We start from the raw sequence: 16,883 nt of genomic DNA, 5'->3' as shown, positions 1-16,883 counted from the left end.
TTATTTATATAGTAATTATAAGATAGATCGCCTTTTAAAAAAAAAATTATGGGATAGATCTTTCCTACCACACCACTCTCTACAAAGCAATAGTTAAATTATATGAGGCAAAACTCTCATTACAATGTATTTACATAGGAGTTATTAGATAGGCCTGTCCACCACGTCAATCCTAGTATCATCGTGATATATTGGTTTTATGGCTGTCGTGGCAGAAAGGATCAATCCATAAACATATGAATGCCATATTCAATGGAAGTGCTGACATAGGATTTCTAGATCCCGATAGCTTGATTGATCTGCTTGCCTTGAGTTTTCCTTTGTCATTTCTGATAATTGCTATAATTGGCTTGAGGCCTGCATTAACTCCCTTGATTTGCAGGAACTGAAGTTATTGCCCACATTCAATGTTTAAACAACTCGTGACAAATCAAATGTGCTGACGACTTCAATTCTCATCACACGTTATATAATCATATCACATGTATCTTAGTATTACTCCATTAACCACGTCTGAGCAATCAAAGAGCAATAAAAAGGGGTTAATCATTAGCAGAAATGTTGGTAAATTTCTCTATATATAATAGACAAGAATAGATAGACGAGTGATTCTATAAGAAAACGATACCTTTGGGCTCCTTTTCTTTCCCACTTGATCTCCATGGATTTCCTAAGTGCGATAAGTAACAAAAGTTTCATGGTTGTCACATATCTAATCCTAGGAATTTTCATATCCTGCAGCCACACCATAACAGGTTTGATTCTCTCCATTTCTCATCGTTTCATTGCGTTTTGTTTGTAAATGTGTGTACGTGCATATGCAGTGAGAAGTTTGAGGAAATTTTCTTTTGTGTGGATGCTGACAATGATCTCCTTCATACCATCATATGCATGACAGACGGTCTAGCTTGACGTCAAGCTAATACTAGCACTAACGGTCCAAGCATACCCTAGAGATAACTATGTATCCCAAAAAAAAGAAAGAAAGGAAAATAAAAGATAACAACCAATTGATAAAGCCTAAAGCCAAAAGAAATGAGAAATGATATAGTATAACAAATTGATAAACGTAAGCCCCCAAGCTGGCCAAGGCTTGTATGAGTCCTCCATTTTTTGCTATCTTGGAGGGCACATGACACACAGATTTATGTAAACGAGTCCTTCAGGCTCCACAGGATCATATCTATTTATATATCAAAGCTGGATTTTATGCTCCCTGATACATCCTTATTACCCTATGTCTTGCCTCAGTTTCTTCTTTAAACAAACCGCCATGCCCAGAAAAGAAAACAATAATCTACGATTGCATGTTAATACAATTAATCTACACAAACAATTTTTCCTTGTTATTTGTTAGATGATAACCTCGCCAATACTGATTTCATGTGAAATCTAGATCGGGAAATTAGTTTCGTTTTAAATTCATAACTGATGTACACTAAAATGAAAAGTGAAATGAATAATAGTGGAAAAATATTTATCGTAGAGATCAGATTCAGCTAATTGATTATATATGGTTCTATGTAATTTAGGTGCAGGAGCCATAGGCGTATGCAATGGAGGAATTGCCGATAATTTGCCCAGTGAACAAGAAGTTGTAGATCTCTATACATCAAATGGAATCGGGAAAATGAGAATCTATGATCCGAATCAAGCAACTCTCCAGGCCCTTAGAGGAACAAACATAGAACTAATCCTTGGTGTCCCAAATGGTGACCTTCAATCCGTTGCCACTGCCTCAGCTGCAAATGATTGGGTCCAAAAAAATGTAGTAGCCTTCTCACCAGACGTTAGATTCCGCTATATTGCTGTTGGAAATGAAGTAAAGCCAACTGATGCAGCAGCTCAATTTGTTCTCCCTGCAATGATGAACATTTACAATGCTTTGGTGTCAGCAAAATTAGATGGTCAGATGAAGGTTTCTACATCAGTGGATACAACTTTGTTAGGAAATTCCTATCCTCCCTCAGCAGGCTCTTTTAGTGCTAGTGCAAGTTCTTACATAACACCAATCATCAACTTCCTGGCAAGCACTGGGGCACCACTTCTTGCCAATATCTACACTTACTTTGCTTACATTAGTGACCCAAAAACCATCGATCCTAGCTATGCCTTGTTCACAGCTCAGGGAACTGTGGTACAAGATGGCGCACTCGGGTATCAAAATCTTTTTGATGCAACGTTGGATGCGTTTTATTCTGCTGTAGAGGCGGCAGAGGGTGCCAATGTGGAGATTGTCGTGTCAGAGAGTGGTTGGCCATCTGCTGGAGAGACCGCGGCAACAGTTGACAATGCAAGCACTTATTATAAGAATTTGGTCGATCATGTTAACAAGGGAACTCCCAAGCGGCCTGGAAAACCTATAGAAACTTATCTGTTTGCCATGTTTGATGAAAATCAGAAGGGTCCTGCTGAAACTGAGCGCCATTTCGGCCTCTTCTCCCCTAATAAACAGCCAAAATATAAAATCAGTTTCAGTTAAATACAAAAGGGCAAGATAAAGAGAAGGAAGCACCCGAGCATTTAATTTCCTAAATTCAAAAAAAAAAAAAAAAGAGAAGGAAGCAGGGGTTGAGCAACACTGTGGTTTGTTCCTCCCCAATAAACAGCCAAAAGCATCAGAGAGTTTTGGCTGAGAGAGCTAATTAGAGAACCGTAGCTTGTGCTCCCTTGTCTTAAAGCTCTTAATTCCACTACTTTAGTAATATTGTCTTATTTTCTAATAAAAATGGAGCAAAAATAGTTCAAAAATCTGTTCCAAATTTAAATTCAATTCAAGTGGTTTTATGTCTAGAACGAAGCTTGCCTGATTTAGGGGTTCTAAATTTCTTATCGTTATCAAAATTGGCATTTAAAAAACACACACATACACAAAAAAGAGACTGGGAAAAGTTCTAATAAGATAAAGGTGAATAAGGAAAATAATTTAAAATCTGTTGCCAAATTTAAATTGATTTCGAGTGGTATTATGTCTTGATGAAGTTTGCTTAAATTAGGGTTCTGAATTTCTTATTGTTATCAAAGGTAGCATTTCAAAAAAGAGAAAAAAGAAAAAAAGAAAAAAAGAGACTGCGCAAAGTCCTAATAAGATAAATGTGAATTAAAGAAACTAAATGGAGGCATCCTTCATATAACAGTAAGCCAAATTCATTGAATTATACCAACTGCAGTCCCTTTTTATGGTTTCCTTTTTGTCAACACATGGACATAGGCTCAAAAGAGAGAGAGAGAGAGTTGGGCCATGAAGCTTGATTTTCCATTATCAACCATTAAGCAATTCTTGAAGTCTTATCAACAATTTTCTTGTCTTGTTGAAGGCCTCAGCTGACCATTTGTTTCCAAGGCTAAGCCCCTCAACTAACTGACTGTGTGCAAGAAAATGCAGAGAAGATAATCTAATCCTATTTTTACTTGTTTGAGATGTAGCAGCCTAGCAGGTAACTAGCACAGAGTATCAATTAGGCAAATAACATGAGTGAAATTGGATCCCTTTTTTGGTTTTACGCAAACCTCTCCGTATATACATTGTGTTTACATTAACAACATTACTAAACATAGTCATATATAGAGTTTATATATAGGAACCACAACATTTAATAAAGGGAGGAATATATATTGGAAGGGAACGGAAATTCTGATTGCGTTGAGTTTTGTTTTTCAATCATTTAATTCGGATTGCTCCAGTCTTATTTCAAACTCCCTTGATTTGAGGGAACTCAATTTTTGTAACACAGTAATCATGTCATATCTTAATAATTTCAAATAACCAGTTAGACAATCAAGGAGCAATAAAAGGGGTTCATCAACTCTCTCCCTCCCTGTTTCTCTCTATAAATATTTATTTATTTGAACTCAGCTGGAAGGTACAGATACAGTAATTCTGCTAGAAAACAATTTCTTTCTTCTTCTTGTTTTTTTGTATCTTCTATTTATTCTCCATGGGTTTCCTACCTGCAACAAGTAATAAAACTTTCATGGTTGCCATATTTCTACTCTTTGCAATTTCAATGTCCAATGGCCAGAATACAGCAGGTTCGTTTCTCTCTCTTTCTCATTATTGCTTAATTCCATATCCATCATGTATGCAATGAAAACTGACACTAAAGTTGTCCTATTTGTGTTTCAGTCAATCTCAACATGACAGGAGATATGATTTTTTGTGGCCAAGAAAAATGATATTAATACCAAAAGATTAGGGGCTGAGGAAAGAATTAAAAGCACTACTTTTCTATTTGCATAAAATCATATACTACTATCTGTCTGACACTACCCTTTATTTGCCAATCGTTGGGGCTTAAGTTCCAAAGCTCCTAGCATAACTTCATGCATGTTTACCATGCCATGACTTCATCTTGAAAAAACACAAGACAGAAAGGGTGTTCTACAGATATTAGAGCTTATAATTGATTATATTTGATTCTGTGTGATATTTAGGTGCACCATCCATAGGCGTATGTAATGGAAGAATTGCCGATGATTTGCCCTCTGAACAAGATGTTGTGAATTTCTACAAAATCAATGGCATTGGAGCAATGAGAATCTATGATCCAAATCAGTTCACTCTCCAAGCCCTCAAAGGAACAAACATACAACTAATCCTCGGTATCCCGAATGCTGCTCTTCAGTCCCTTACCGATCCTTCAGCTGCAAGTGATTTTGTTAAAAGAAATATAGTATCCTTCTCGCCTGCAGTCAAATTTCGCTACATTTCTGTCGGAAACGAAGTAAAGCCAACTGATCCGGAAGCACAATTTGTTCTGCCTGCAATGCGGAACATTTACAATGCTTTGGTATCAGCAAATTTAAAAGGACAAATCAAGGTTTCTACATCAGTTGAACCAACTTTGTTGGGCAATTCTTACCCTCCCTCGGCAGGGCTGTTCAGTGAAGCTGCACGTCCTTACATAATACCAATCATCAAATTCTTAGCAAGCAATGGGTCACCTCTACTTGCCAATATCTATACCTACTTCAGCTACATCGGTGACACGAAGAACATCGATCTTGGCTTTGCGTTGTTTACATCTCCGGGAGTTGTAGTGCAAGATGGACCATCCGGGTATCAGAATCTGTTTGATGCAACATTGGATTCTTTGTATTCTGCTCTTGAGAAAATAGGAGCTGCCAATTTGGAAATCGTAGTCTCAGAGAGTGGTTGGCCATCTGCTGGAGGCACCGCAGCAACAGTTGAAAATGCAAGCACTTACTACAAGAATTTGATCAAACATGTTAAGAATGGAACCCCAAAGAGGCCTGGAAAACCTATAGAAACTTATTTGTTTGCAATGTTTGATGAGAATCGAAAGGGTCCTGCTGAAACTGAGCGCCATTTCGGCCTCTTCTCCCCTAATAAGCAGCCCAAGTATCCAATCAAATTCGTTTAGTTATGACAACACCGGAATTAGTATTGAAGCTTCCTATGAAAATGTTTAGGTTCATCTCATTTTTTGTATGGTCTTACATTCTTTAGCAAGTTTACGAACTTGTGGCTGCTGCTGCTGCTGCTGCTATTTGTTTACCTCACAATAACGCAGCCTTATATTGTTTATTTATTCTTAAATGAATAAAATTGCACCAGCTTTTACTAATTATTATTTTTCTCCTTTGGCATCCATTTGTTCAATTTACTGTGAATATCTTTGAGTTTCCCCTGATTCCTATTGATCTATATAAATATATTTACAATTTGTTCGATAAATATTCATAAATTAGACAAGGCATATATTGTAATCAAATTTAAGTTATGGAGTAATAGGTCTAATCTATGTTTACTAGTATTAATAAGAAAATTTGAATACTCGTCTTGTACTCTTATATGTAAATTATGTGGATTAAAATTTTGAATGATATAATCAAGTTATGCCTGATACTTAATTCAACACAAATATCTTCTCTCTTAAAATACAAGTTTTATTTAAAATTTAATTTCAATAAAAGGATAATGTGACAATATCCATCATTTCGTAATCCAAAAAATAATAACAATAAAAGCTAGATGTAAAATTGGGTAATTTATGTATCCAATTTGAATTAAAACCTATTACTTATTTAATTTTAATTTCAAGGTAGACATTTTAATATGTTTACGCACAATTTGTCTTCTAGGCAAAAATTTGTAAAATTTATTCATTATTTTCTCCTATTGCTGAAAGCAAATTTTCATTTTAATTAATTTTAAAAATAAACAAGTATTTTCTGTATTAACCTTTTTATGATAAGAAGACAAAGATTTGAACTTTATACTATGAATAAGAAATATTTATACTTACCATGAAATCAAAGATTCATGAATATTTCTCTTATTAAAAAATTATTTTCATATCCTTTTTTATGAGGTTATTATAAGAAGTAATTGCATTAGCAATGAAATAACTTTCGTTAAGTACATTTATGAAATAAATCAATAAACAAACAACCAAATAAAATTAAATAATATAAAAATTAGATTTTATTAACTCACACATGATGAGACGTGAACTTGAGATGTAAATATTTCAAGATTTATATTCAGTTATTAAGTAAACTATTTTGCAACACTTTACAAATGATTTTAAGATTCCAAATAATAATAATAAATTATTAGATAAAATTAAAGAAGGGTCTGGAAGAGTCACTGCTGCCATAACACTGGCTCTCACTCTCATGGGACACTGTTAAAACAACATTTTTTTTTTCACTCTTTCTTTTTTTCCGTCCATTTCTTTCCTTTTTTTTCTTTTTCCTTTCTATTTCTTTTTGCACAATATGTTACCATTAATTAATGTAAATTTTTTTCACAAATTAATTTCTTTGGAGGAATTATAAATTAAATTATTAAGTGAAATTAATTGATTGTAATTAATTATTGATAGATTTATAATTCAATTGAACTAATAAGTATACAGACATTTCTGCAATTGATGATTTATGAGAATAAGCTTAATTTTTTTACTCTAAAATTTTGATTGTTTATGTGAATATAAATACTCAAATTTAAATTCCATAGATGGTATTTAAAGTTGTTATAGGTTTCCTTAAAGTATATAATCAATAAAAAATAATAATAAATTAATATAACAAATAAATAGACAAGCGAAACATATTAACTCCACTTGTAAATTTAAATTTCAAAAACTTCAATGACAGTTTATAAAATAATATTGATAGTCCACGTAAAAGTGTATTATTTGGAGGCGAAAAAGGAAAAAATAGTAATTAGTCCGACCTGACATGGAAAAAAATCTTTTAAGGTAGAAAAAAATTACTGGACCGTAAATCCTGTGCATTTGTAATGGGATTAAAATTGTTGGATATTTTACCTAAAAAAAAAATAACCAATAGAATTAGCGGTCAATAATAAGAAAGAAAACTCAAAGTTGCATTAATCCTTGGTTCAGTAGGATATCCTTTTTCCTTATCCTCAACAATTGTTGAGCCCACCTCTAATTTCCTTCCTATATATAGCTAGCTTTCTTCTTAACATGCTTTCCAGGTTAATGCATTGCGGGCTTAGATTGACACTAGCTACTTTGAGAATGATGAAGATGAAAAAATCTATCAATATCAAGTTTCTTCCAAGGGAGATGTTGGCAGAAATTCTTAGGCATGCAACCTCCAATTCAGTTATTGATTTTGTTAATGTTAAAATAAGTTGCAAGGCTTTTCTTGGAGCATCAAACGAGTATCATATCCTTGAGAATGTTTCGATGACGAATATCAATTTTGTCCTTTGGTATAAAAGTGAGAAAATCTTTTTTAAAAAATGTAAAGATGTCAATAATTCAGAAGCATTATACGGGAAAAATATGATTAATTGTTTTAACAAAAAGAAATCAAAGTCAGGGTTACGTTATTTGAAAAAATCAGTTGAGAAAGGTCACGTAGGAGCTAAATATGCATATGATATTATTTTGATTTGTCTAGGAGATGAGTTTAAGGACCAAGGGCTTCAAATTGTGTCTCCTCTCAATCTCACGAGTTCCGGCACAAGAAGTTTTAGGATTGCTAGTTGCCGCTCGAAAAGAGAGACGATGCTGCACAGCATGTGGGTCTATATATGTGTCCCTGGATAAGCCAAAAGAATCTGCTAATAATGCGGAAGTCAACTGCATTTGTGATGACATTATTACGCCAAGGCCAAACCGTTTGAGTTCAAATCGAGATCAAGCATGGGAAGCAAGCAACAATCTTCATGATAACCTCTCTTGTTGTGACTCTTGCTTTGGGGATCGAGAAGCAACTTTATTTTGTAGTATGCTTAGGCAATACTTGGTTAAAAAGAATTCATCAGTCTATGTTGCTCCAGTACATGTAATCTAAATCTTATATATCTATTCTTTTAATTATATACTGGAAATATAATTAAATTTACCGATGTAGAAGTTGTGATCAAGTACTTGATTTTGAAATTAATTAAAGATGACTGAATTATTATTGATATAGGTATTTTACAGAACAATACACTAAACAAAAAAAGTTAAATGTTTACGTATGAGAAAGCATATTAACAGTTTCTAATGTGTGAGATGGCAACTCATGTACGGTGGCATAATCCAAACTTGGAAGATGAAACTGAGCGTAACTCTGCTCCCTTAACCTTTCAGCCAACAATTATATTCCTCTCTTAGGTTGTTATATTTCTAGCCCAGGTTATTGAAAGCTTCCTTTCTCTCATCTGGGATATCTTTCTTCTTCTCCAGGCGAAGCTTCACAGTTTCAATTTATCTCTTGAGCTCTTGGATAGTTAATGTTTTCTCCTCATGCTGTTTCTGTAGTGTTTCCAAGTTGGAAAATGAAATTGGAAATATAAAATTTTTATATGTACATTAATATTTTTTTTTTATAAGAAGATGAAAGATTGGAACTTCATATTATCAATAAAAATGATCAAACTATGCAATTAGTCCACGTGTTTTATAAAAAAATATAGATTTAATCTTTGTATAATAATAATAATAATTAATATTTTTACTCTGTCAAAGAATCAAAGCTCCAATGTGAATGGAGCAATGTGAGAACTAAGAGGAATGACAGGTTACAATTAAAGTTCTACATGTAACACAAATCTTAATTAGCACCTAATTGTCCTCCAAAAAACTGCAAGAGTTGAGTAAACAATGCAAAAAAAAGCTAACCTTGACTTTGTCAATCCAATTGTCTTACATATATCCAAGGAAATGCAGCGTTTTTTTCTTTGTTGGTGGGCCCTTCACGGTGAAATGCAGTTGCGTAACAATGGAAGAACTTTTACAACTTTATATAAGCTGAAACTTGGGAGGTGACCCATGCCAAAGCAGAGCTTTGCAAATGAAAACAAAAGCTATGATACGAGAATCTTCCTTTGCTGGAGAAACAATATCGAAGCCATGGATTCTGTTACAGAGATTTGCTGAGCCCTTGACGTGAAAGTCTATCTGGTCCTCACATCCCCCTCTCTCTAGTACTATGCAAAGAATCAGAATATTAGCGAGTCGCTTTACGATGGACATGAACATGCATTTTTCCAGGCAGGCTGATACCATGCAAACAAGGAGCAACTTTATGTGCGTGTTTTTTATTCAACTAGGGAACACTTTTTGGGCTCATTACATGGCAATACTGGTTCGTGGGACACTCAATGGGCTTTTGCTTTTTATGCATGGGCTTGTTGCCTATATATGGGATATTTTATGGAGTTGTTGGGTCGTACAATGAAATTATCTCTGAAGAGAAGGACAATGGGGTGCGTTTTAAATCCTGGAAAAGGGGCCATCGGCCTAAAATGGCTTGGATGCCTAGTTTCCCATATCTGCAAGTCATGATTAAATTTTTAGGTAGTCTTTGTCACGATTGATTGATCGATTGATTGCTTGGCTGGTACATGTTGGATGGCTTTTGGCTTAGTTTCAATTCATTCCACTCATCATGTCCAACTTCGACTCCACCACCCTTTCCTTTGTTTTGTTTTCTGATGTTCAAGTATTAGACAATTCTTGAGCCAAGAGTTACCATTTTTATTACAGAATTTAATATATGAATGTATTGTGTTTCAGTAGTATCGATTATGAAGTTGTAAAATTTTACAAATAAATCTATCAAGAGTGAAGCTTCGTACATTTTAGTAAGTTCAATTGGCCTGCTAAGCTTTGAAAAAGTATTATATATACATATATTTTGAATTCCTGATAGAAAATCTTACAGAATAATATTTATAGTCCACATAAAATTGTGTTTGAAAAATTATGGGGCAAAAAGGAAAAAAAGTATTAATTGTTCGACAGTTTTTTGACCAAAAACAGAAAAATCTTTTAAAATTAAAAAAGAAATTACTGGACCATAAATCTTGCAAACTTGTATTGAAATTAAAATTATTGGATGTTTTAGGTAAAAAAAAAAAAAACCAATAGAATCAGCTGCCAATAATAAATAGGAAAACTTAGCGTTGCATTAATCCTTGGTAAGATAGGATTTCCTTTTCCTAATCCTTAACAATTATCGAATCCACCTCTAATTCCCTTCCCATATATAGCTAGCTTTCTTCTTAACTTCTTTCCACGTTAATGCATTGTAGGTTAGGACGAAAAAATCTAGCAATATCAAGTCTCTTCCAAGAGAGATGTTGGCAGAGATTCTTAGGCATGTGGTCACCAGTTCGGTTACTGATTTCGTCAATGTTCAAATAAGTTGCAAGGCTTTTCTTTGAGCATCAAATGATTATCAAATCTTTGAGAATTAATGTTTCGATGGCGAATATCAACTTTGTCCCTGTAAAAGTGAGAAAATATTTCTTAAAATATACAAAGATGTCAAGAGTGTTGAAGCATTACATAGAAAAGAGATGATCATTGTTTTAACAAGGGGAAACCAAAGTCAGGGTTACGCTACTTGAAGAAAGCAGTAGATAAAGGTCACTTCGAAGTCAAATATGCGTAAGACATTATCTTGATTTGTTTGAGAGTGATTTTCAAACCACGGCCTTCAAATTGTGTCTTCTTTCAATCTCATGAGCTCCAGCACAAGAAGTTTCAACATTGCTAGTTGCCGCTCGAAAACAAAGAAGATGTTGCGCAGCATGTGAGTCTATGTGACTTTGGATAGACCAAAAGAATCCGCTAACAATGCAAAAGTCGGCTGCAATTGTGATGACATTATTACGCTGAGACCAAACCGGTTGAATTCAGATCAAGACCAAGCGTGATTCTATATGATAATCTCCCTTGTTGTTACTCTTGGTTTTGGGATCGTGACCCTTGCTTTTGGAATCATGAGACAATTTTATTTTCTAACATGCTTAAAAAATACTTAATTAATAAGTTCATTAGTTCTTGTTGATCCAATGCATGTAATTCAAAGTTTATATATCTATTCTTTTAATCTTGTTGATAATGAAAGATGACTGAAACATTATTGATTTAGATATCTTATAGAGCAATGAAATTAAACAGAACAATAGACTAAACAAAACATGAAATGTTCACGTACGAGAAAGCATATTAACAGTTTCTAATGCATAAGATGTCAACTCGGTACGGTAGCATATTCCAGACCTCCAAGATGAAACTGAAGCCATTTGCTTAATTCTACTCCCTTGATCTTTCAGCCAACAATGCATTGTATTCCTCTCTCAGGCTGTTATATTTCTCGCTCAGGTTATGGAAAGCTTCTTTTCTCGCATCTGGGATATCCTTCTTCTTCTTCTTCTCCAGCTGAAGCTTCACAGTTTCAATTTGTCTCTTGAGCTCTTGGATCTTTAATGTTTTCTCCTCATGCTGTTTCTGCAGTGTTTCCAACTCCGATACTGGTTTGGCTAAAGCTTTTTAAGAGAGTTTAGTGTTTCAGAATTCAGATAAACAAAACCCAAAAACAACAGCTTTACCATAAGCTATTCTTAGTAGCTACTCTACAACTTACTTTTATACAGGTTGTTTCGGATAATGTAATTAATTAATAATTGAAGTTGGTATAACGTTATTTGATTCCATTCTAGATTGTGAATCAGATGTTACTTCGATGTCAAAAAGAATAAAATGCATGATATGGGGAAACAGAAGGGATCTAACCCCAACTTGGTATGTACGGATTACATTAAAAAAAAATTTCTTGAAAAGCTTAAATGATCATTATGAAAGTATCATTAACCTTGGTTCTCTTCTAAGCCCAAAGGTTGACTTTACTATGATTCTGATATGTTTCAGAGTTGCTTCAAGGGTAAGACTGTCTTCCAAAAGATTCCTTGTTTACCGGGAGGTAGATGATATTGCTATACAAAAGTGAAAATGCAGGGTGGACAGCATTATGCTAAAAGGTTTAGAGAACCAAGTAACAGCGAACTTCAAATAGTTCAAAAGAAAAAGTAATTGAGCTGCGTGACAACATTTGGAGAAAAGCATGAGAGCTCATTTTTCAGTTATCAGAATTTCTTTCTAAGTGACTAGTTTGTAAATGCCTCAACTATCTAAGGCAAGATAACTTTTCTCTTAAGGGAATGTTGGTTATATTTGTCAAATCTGCCCGTAGAGGAAAAAAAACTGATAAGAAGTTGTAAGAATTTGCTACCTGGAGGGTTGTAGGAGCTGCCACTGCTACCTTCCATGATGTTTACAGATTCCTGCAGAAATATTATTGTCAGGGTCTTTCCTATAATGCCTCTCACCGCTACGCTTCATATGTAAATGCTTCTTAATCCCTGGCTAATGCCTTCTTATCACATCTTTTCTCCAGGACTCATTTATCTAGTTCAACTCCTCCAAAGAAGAGAATAATGAGGATCGAAGAAGAAATCTCATGGATGGGGAACCTAACTAATCATATTCTTAGAATTTCCCATCGTAGTTTTTTCTAATCTTTTATGAGAATTTCTGTCTTTTTCCATCACAAATGAGAATTGTACTACTCCCTTTGTAGAATCTTCCACTTGTTCCTTTTTTCAGATTTGATATCTACTTTGAATTTGTTAGCTTTCACTATCAGTGTTATGAAATTAAAATCTACAACATTTGGATAACATCTCAGGTAATTTACTCTGTAAACGAATCAAAGCTCCAATTTGAATGGAGCAATGTGAGAACTAAGAGGAATTACAGGTTACAATGAAAGTTCTACTCTACTTGTACAAAAAACTATGTGGTGATGCAATCAAACCTGTTAAAAGAAATCCATTCATGTACATAAATAAAGAACAGCTTTGAATAAGCAGACAGAGTAAACCGAAATCATGAATCAATGGAGTACTCAACCTGTGCTAAGTCCTGCATGCAGAGATCTGATTATTCAGTTATGGCAATGAGTACAATCAGGAAATATTTTTACTGAAAAAAGTTTTGTTGAATAAACACCAGCACAAACAAGAACAGTTTCTCCTCCTTCAAAATCATGCACTTCGAGAAAATCTTCGTTTCTAGAAATGCAGTGTATGATGGTAATCTTTTTAGTCTTGGAAAAACAGTGAATCCACTAAATCTAGTGATTTCTGGATATGGCGTTAACTGTTTGTTAAAGCTGCAGTCAGGTTCAAACCCAAAACTGATACAACCACTTCAAGCCACCAATCAGGTTAATGCAAAACAAAGTAATGAATGAATGAACAACTACATAAACAAATGCACACCACCACTTTGAGAGAGGGAAGCATTAGAATTACCTCAAAATGGATAGGGAGGACTGAAATAAAAATAACTAAATTAGAGAAACAACAATAAATTAAGGAAAGTAAGAATTAAGAAACCATTTGCAAAATAACATAGTTTTAAGAGCTAGATCAGTACTAATAACGCTGACGCATGTCGCCAACGTGTCAAACTGGGGGCCCAAAATTGGACACATCACTAACACGGTCACCTTGGTGGACTCCATTTGGAAACAAAGCCAGGTTTCCAGATACGTTAAACTTGACAGTATGATTATAGTTGTTAAACATATGATTGCTTAACACAAAACACAAAAGTAAGATTAAGTAGTTAATACATGCAACATAAATCTTAATTAGCACCTAATTGTCCTCTAAAAAACTGCAAGAACTGCAAGAGTTGAGCAAACAATGCAGAATAAACTAACCTTTACTGTGTCAATCCAATTGTCTTACATATATCCAAGGAAATGCAGCGTTTTTTTCTTTGTTGGTGGCCCCTTCACAGTGAAATGCAGTTGTGTAACAATGGAAGAACTTGTACAACTTTATATAAGGTGAAACTTGGAAGGTGACACATGCCAAAGCAGAGCTTTGCAAATCAAAACAAAAGCTATGATAAGAGCATCTTCCATTGATGGAAACAATATCGAAGCCGTGGATTCTGGTACAGAGATTTGCTGAGCCCTTGACGTGAAAGTCTATCTGGTCCTCACATTCCCCTCTCTGTCGTACTATGCAAAGAATCAGAATATTAGGGTGTTGCTTTACAACAGACATGAACATGCATGTTTCCAGGCAAGCTGATCTCATGCAAACAAGGAGCAACTTTATGTGTTGTCTTTTTTCTTCGACTAGGGAACACTTTTTGGGCTCATTACATGGCAATCCTGGTTCATGGAACACTCAATGGGCTTTTGCTTTTTATGCATTGGCTTGTTGCCTACATATGGGATATTTTCGGGAGTTATTCGGGCGTACGATAAAATTATCTTTGAAGAGATGGAAAATGGAAAAGGGGCCATCAGCCTAAAATGGCTTGGACGCCAAGTTTCCCATATCTGCAAGTCCTGATTAAATTTTTCACATTAGTCTTTGTCATGATTGATTGATTGATTGATTGCTTGGTTGGTTGGTACATGTTGGATGGCTTTGGGCTTAGCTTCAATTCGTTCCACTCATCATGTCCAACTTGGACTCTACCTTTTTCTTTCTTTTGTTTTCCGATGTTCAAGTATTAGACGATACATGAGCCAGGATTTACCATTTTCATTACAGAATTTAACAAATGAATGTATTGTGTTTCAGTAGTATGAATTGTGAAGTTGTAAAATTTTACAAATAAATTTATCAAGGGTGAAGCTTGGTAGACTTCAGTAAGGTCAATTGGCCTGCTAAACCTTGAGAAAGTATTATCATAAATGGGGTTGTGGGTGATGATTTGGCTGAGGAGAATGGAAACTTGAAATCTTAATAAACTCTCTTTTGATGTATCGTCTCATCTGTTAACTTTGGATGATTGAGTTTGCCACTTAATTTCAAGTTTAGCAGACTCATTACCAGCTAAAGCAGCTGCTAAACATTGAGAAAGGAAAGATTCCATGAATATGCACATTGGCTCCACCTGACGACTCATCAAAAGGTATAGGGATGATATCTTTTTTTCTTTTTATTATTTGGAAATGAGAAATTTGGACTTGACTCTTTAAGCATCTATGACTTCCCCAAATAATTATTTGCTTTAAATCTGAACAATCACTTGGAAAGGCAGAGATAACAACTAATTAAGGTGGCCTACTGCCCTTTCCAATCAATATTTTTACAAGTAAATACAAATCAAAATAATGCATAGAAAGAATGATCCTAGTACGAGGTGCACCAACCATAATTATGAATTACAATATATATCCGAAATATTTTATCTGGAATATCAATATATCTTTGTAAATATCACAATTATATATATAATACATGTGATTTTGTTTTATGAATCATTGCATGTGCCCAACAAATAAAGAATTACTGCATCAATATTTGGAACGCACAAAGTGTCTAAGGGCTCAATTGCCAGCCTTCAAACAGTGAATTATTTCTATAAATTCTCTGCTAATTATTTCACACCCATATACAAATGTGCAATATGACAGAAACTGAGACAAACAAAACTGGCAAATAAGGTAGAAAAGATCACGAATTTAAACGATGTACTGTCCTTGCATCTATGTAGGTAGCAGGATGGAGATGTATAATAAGAGAATAGATTCAAAGCACTAACATTCCCTTCTTTCCTAAACATCTTTTTCTGTCTCATCACCATATATCCAAAGGAGACTTTCCAAACAACACTGATGTTGTCTAAAAAGTGTGCTGCCATAATGCGTTGTGATGAAAGACTACAAGTTGGCAAAAATAAGTAGCTAGGTTCCTAGGGGACAAATTAAAAGTGTGACCAAGGCTTTTACAAATCCCATACTAGTCTAGTGGGAATTGCTCAAAACTTATCCATGAATATATGCCCCTTTATTTTTGTTCCTAGTACAAGATTCTTCCTATGAATGACATCAATAATTGGGAAACAAACAGTTCCTAGTCCACAAAATTTTCTTGCAAAACAAAAACAAAAAAAGGAGGCCATTTATTAAGTATTAAACAAAAGTGCACTAGTTATTATTATATAAATTAAAACTACGTCAGTAATCAGAGACGGTAACATCATAGGCAGAGTGGAGTGAATGGCGTTGCGTGAAACATCAGATGTTGATGACAATGGTCAGCTTACCACTCGAACAATAGCGGTTCAATGACTTATGCTAATGTTGGAAACAAATACTTCACAACCAAATTCAATTGTCACGGGTCATTATTCTTTCTTCAAAACGTTAACCTAGTATGATATGCAATGTCACCGCTTATAAGTCACCCAAAATCCCTCATACTTTTTTTATGTGAGAATTTTAGAAGCACCAGCAATGCCCTCGTCGTCATTGCCCACCCTGCGTGCCTTTCTCAGAGGTGCTTAAAGTGGAATCGAGTCATAGTCGAGTTTGTTCTAATACCACTTGTTATAAAATTATTATTCTCTCTCCAAAAAATTAACCTGATGGGAATACAACGTCACCACTTATAAATCACCCAAAACTCCTGTATTTTCCCAATGCGAGATTTTTAGAAGCACCCTACACATTTTCTTCTTGAAGCGCTAAGGGCGACACAATTACTAACTACTAAGGCTACTACTCACACGTGATTCTCTTCCTCATTCGTTTTTTATATTTTCAAGTTTTATAAAATCAAAAAGCAC

General features: G+C 34.5%; 2 protein-coding genes across 3 annotated transcripts; one reads left to right on the top strand and one right to left on the bottom strand.

The window, feature by feature from the left end:
* Nucleotides 636-5,384, top strand: LOC18589899 (glucan endo-1,3-beta-glucosidase). Its single transcript, XM_007015075.2, has 3 exons — nucleotides 636-755; nucleotides 1,533-2,477; nucleotides 4,435-5,384. Exons 1-3 carry the CDS (start codon nucleotides 662-664, stop codon nucleotides 5,382-5,384), a joined length of 1,989 nt encoding a protein of 662 aa, XP_007015137.2. The 5' UTR covers nucleotides 636-661.
* LOC18589896 lies at nucleotides 11,334-14,122 on the bottom strand. Of its 2 annotated transcripts, XM_018126722.1 has the most exons (4): nucleotides 13,722-13,944; nucleotides 13,598-13,617; nucleotides 12,514-12,565; nucleotides 11,334-11,770 (listed from the first exon to the last, which is right to left on the bottom strand). In XM_018126722.1, the coding sequence occupies exons 1-4, from the start codon at nucleotides 13,807-13,809 to the stop codon at nucleotides 11,538-11,540; spliced, it is 393 nt and encodes a 130-aa protein (XP_017982211.1). In that variant the 5' UTR covers nucleotides 13,810-13,944; the 3' UTR covers nucleotides 11,334-11,537. The 2 variants fall into 2 exon arrangements, 1 of the variants encoding a protein (XP_017982211.1); XR_001929200.1 differs by lacking the exons at nucleotides 11,334-11,770; nucleotides 13,598-13,617; nucleotides 13,722-13,944 and adding exons at nucleotides 11,777-12,217; nucleotides 14,011-14,122.

This window comes from Theobroma cacao, chromosome 9 (assembly GCF_000208745.1).
Source record: "Theobroma cacao cultivar B97-61/B2 chromosome 9, Criollo_cocoa_genome_V2, whole genome shotgun sequence".
NCBI classification, from domain to species: Eukaryota; Viridiplantae; Streptophyta; class Magnoliopsida; order Malvales; family Malvaceae; genus Theobroma; species Theobroma cacao.
This window is presented reverse-complemented; position numbering and strand designations above follow the sequence as displayed.

What these genes read in the sequence shown, in the direction of transcription:
- LOC18589899 (XM_007015075.2), top strand. Translation starts at nt 662, where the DNA reads ATGGATTTCCTAAGTGCGATAAGTAACAAAAGTTTCATGGTTGTCACA. An exon ending in CTGCAGCCACACCATAACAG is followed by an intron (nt 756 to 1,532) that starts GTTTGATTCTCT and finishes TATGTAATTTAG; the next exon opens with GTGCAGGAGCCATAGGCGTA. An exon ending in AAAATATAAAATCAGTTTCA is followed by an intron (nt 2,478 to 4,434) that starts GTTAAATACAAA and finishes TGTGATATTTAG; the next exon opens with GTGCACCATCCATAGGCGTA.
- LOC18589896 (XM_018126722.1), bottom strand. Translation starts at nt 13,809, where the DNA reads ATGGAGTCCACCAAGGTGACCGTGTTAGTGATGTGTCCAATTTTGGGC. An exon ending in TCCTCCCTATCCATTTTGAG is followed by an intron (nt 12,566 to 13,597) that starts GTAATTCTAATG and finishes ATATTTCTGCAG; the next exon opens with GAATCTGTAAACATCATGGA. An exon ending in CAGCTCCTACAACCCTCCAG is followed by an intron (nt 11,771 to 12,513) that starts GTAGCAAATTCT and finishes TCTCTTAAAAAG; the next exon opens with CTTTAGCCAAACCAGTATCG.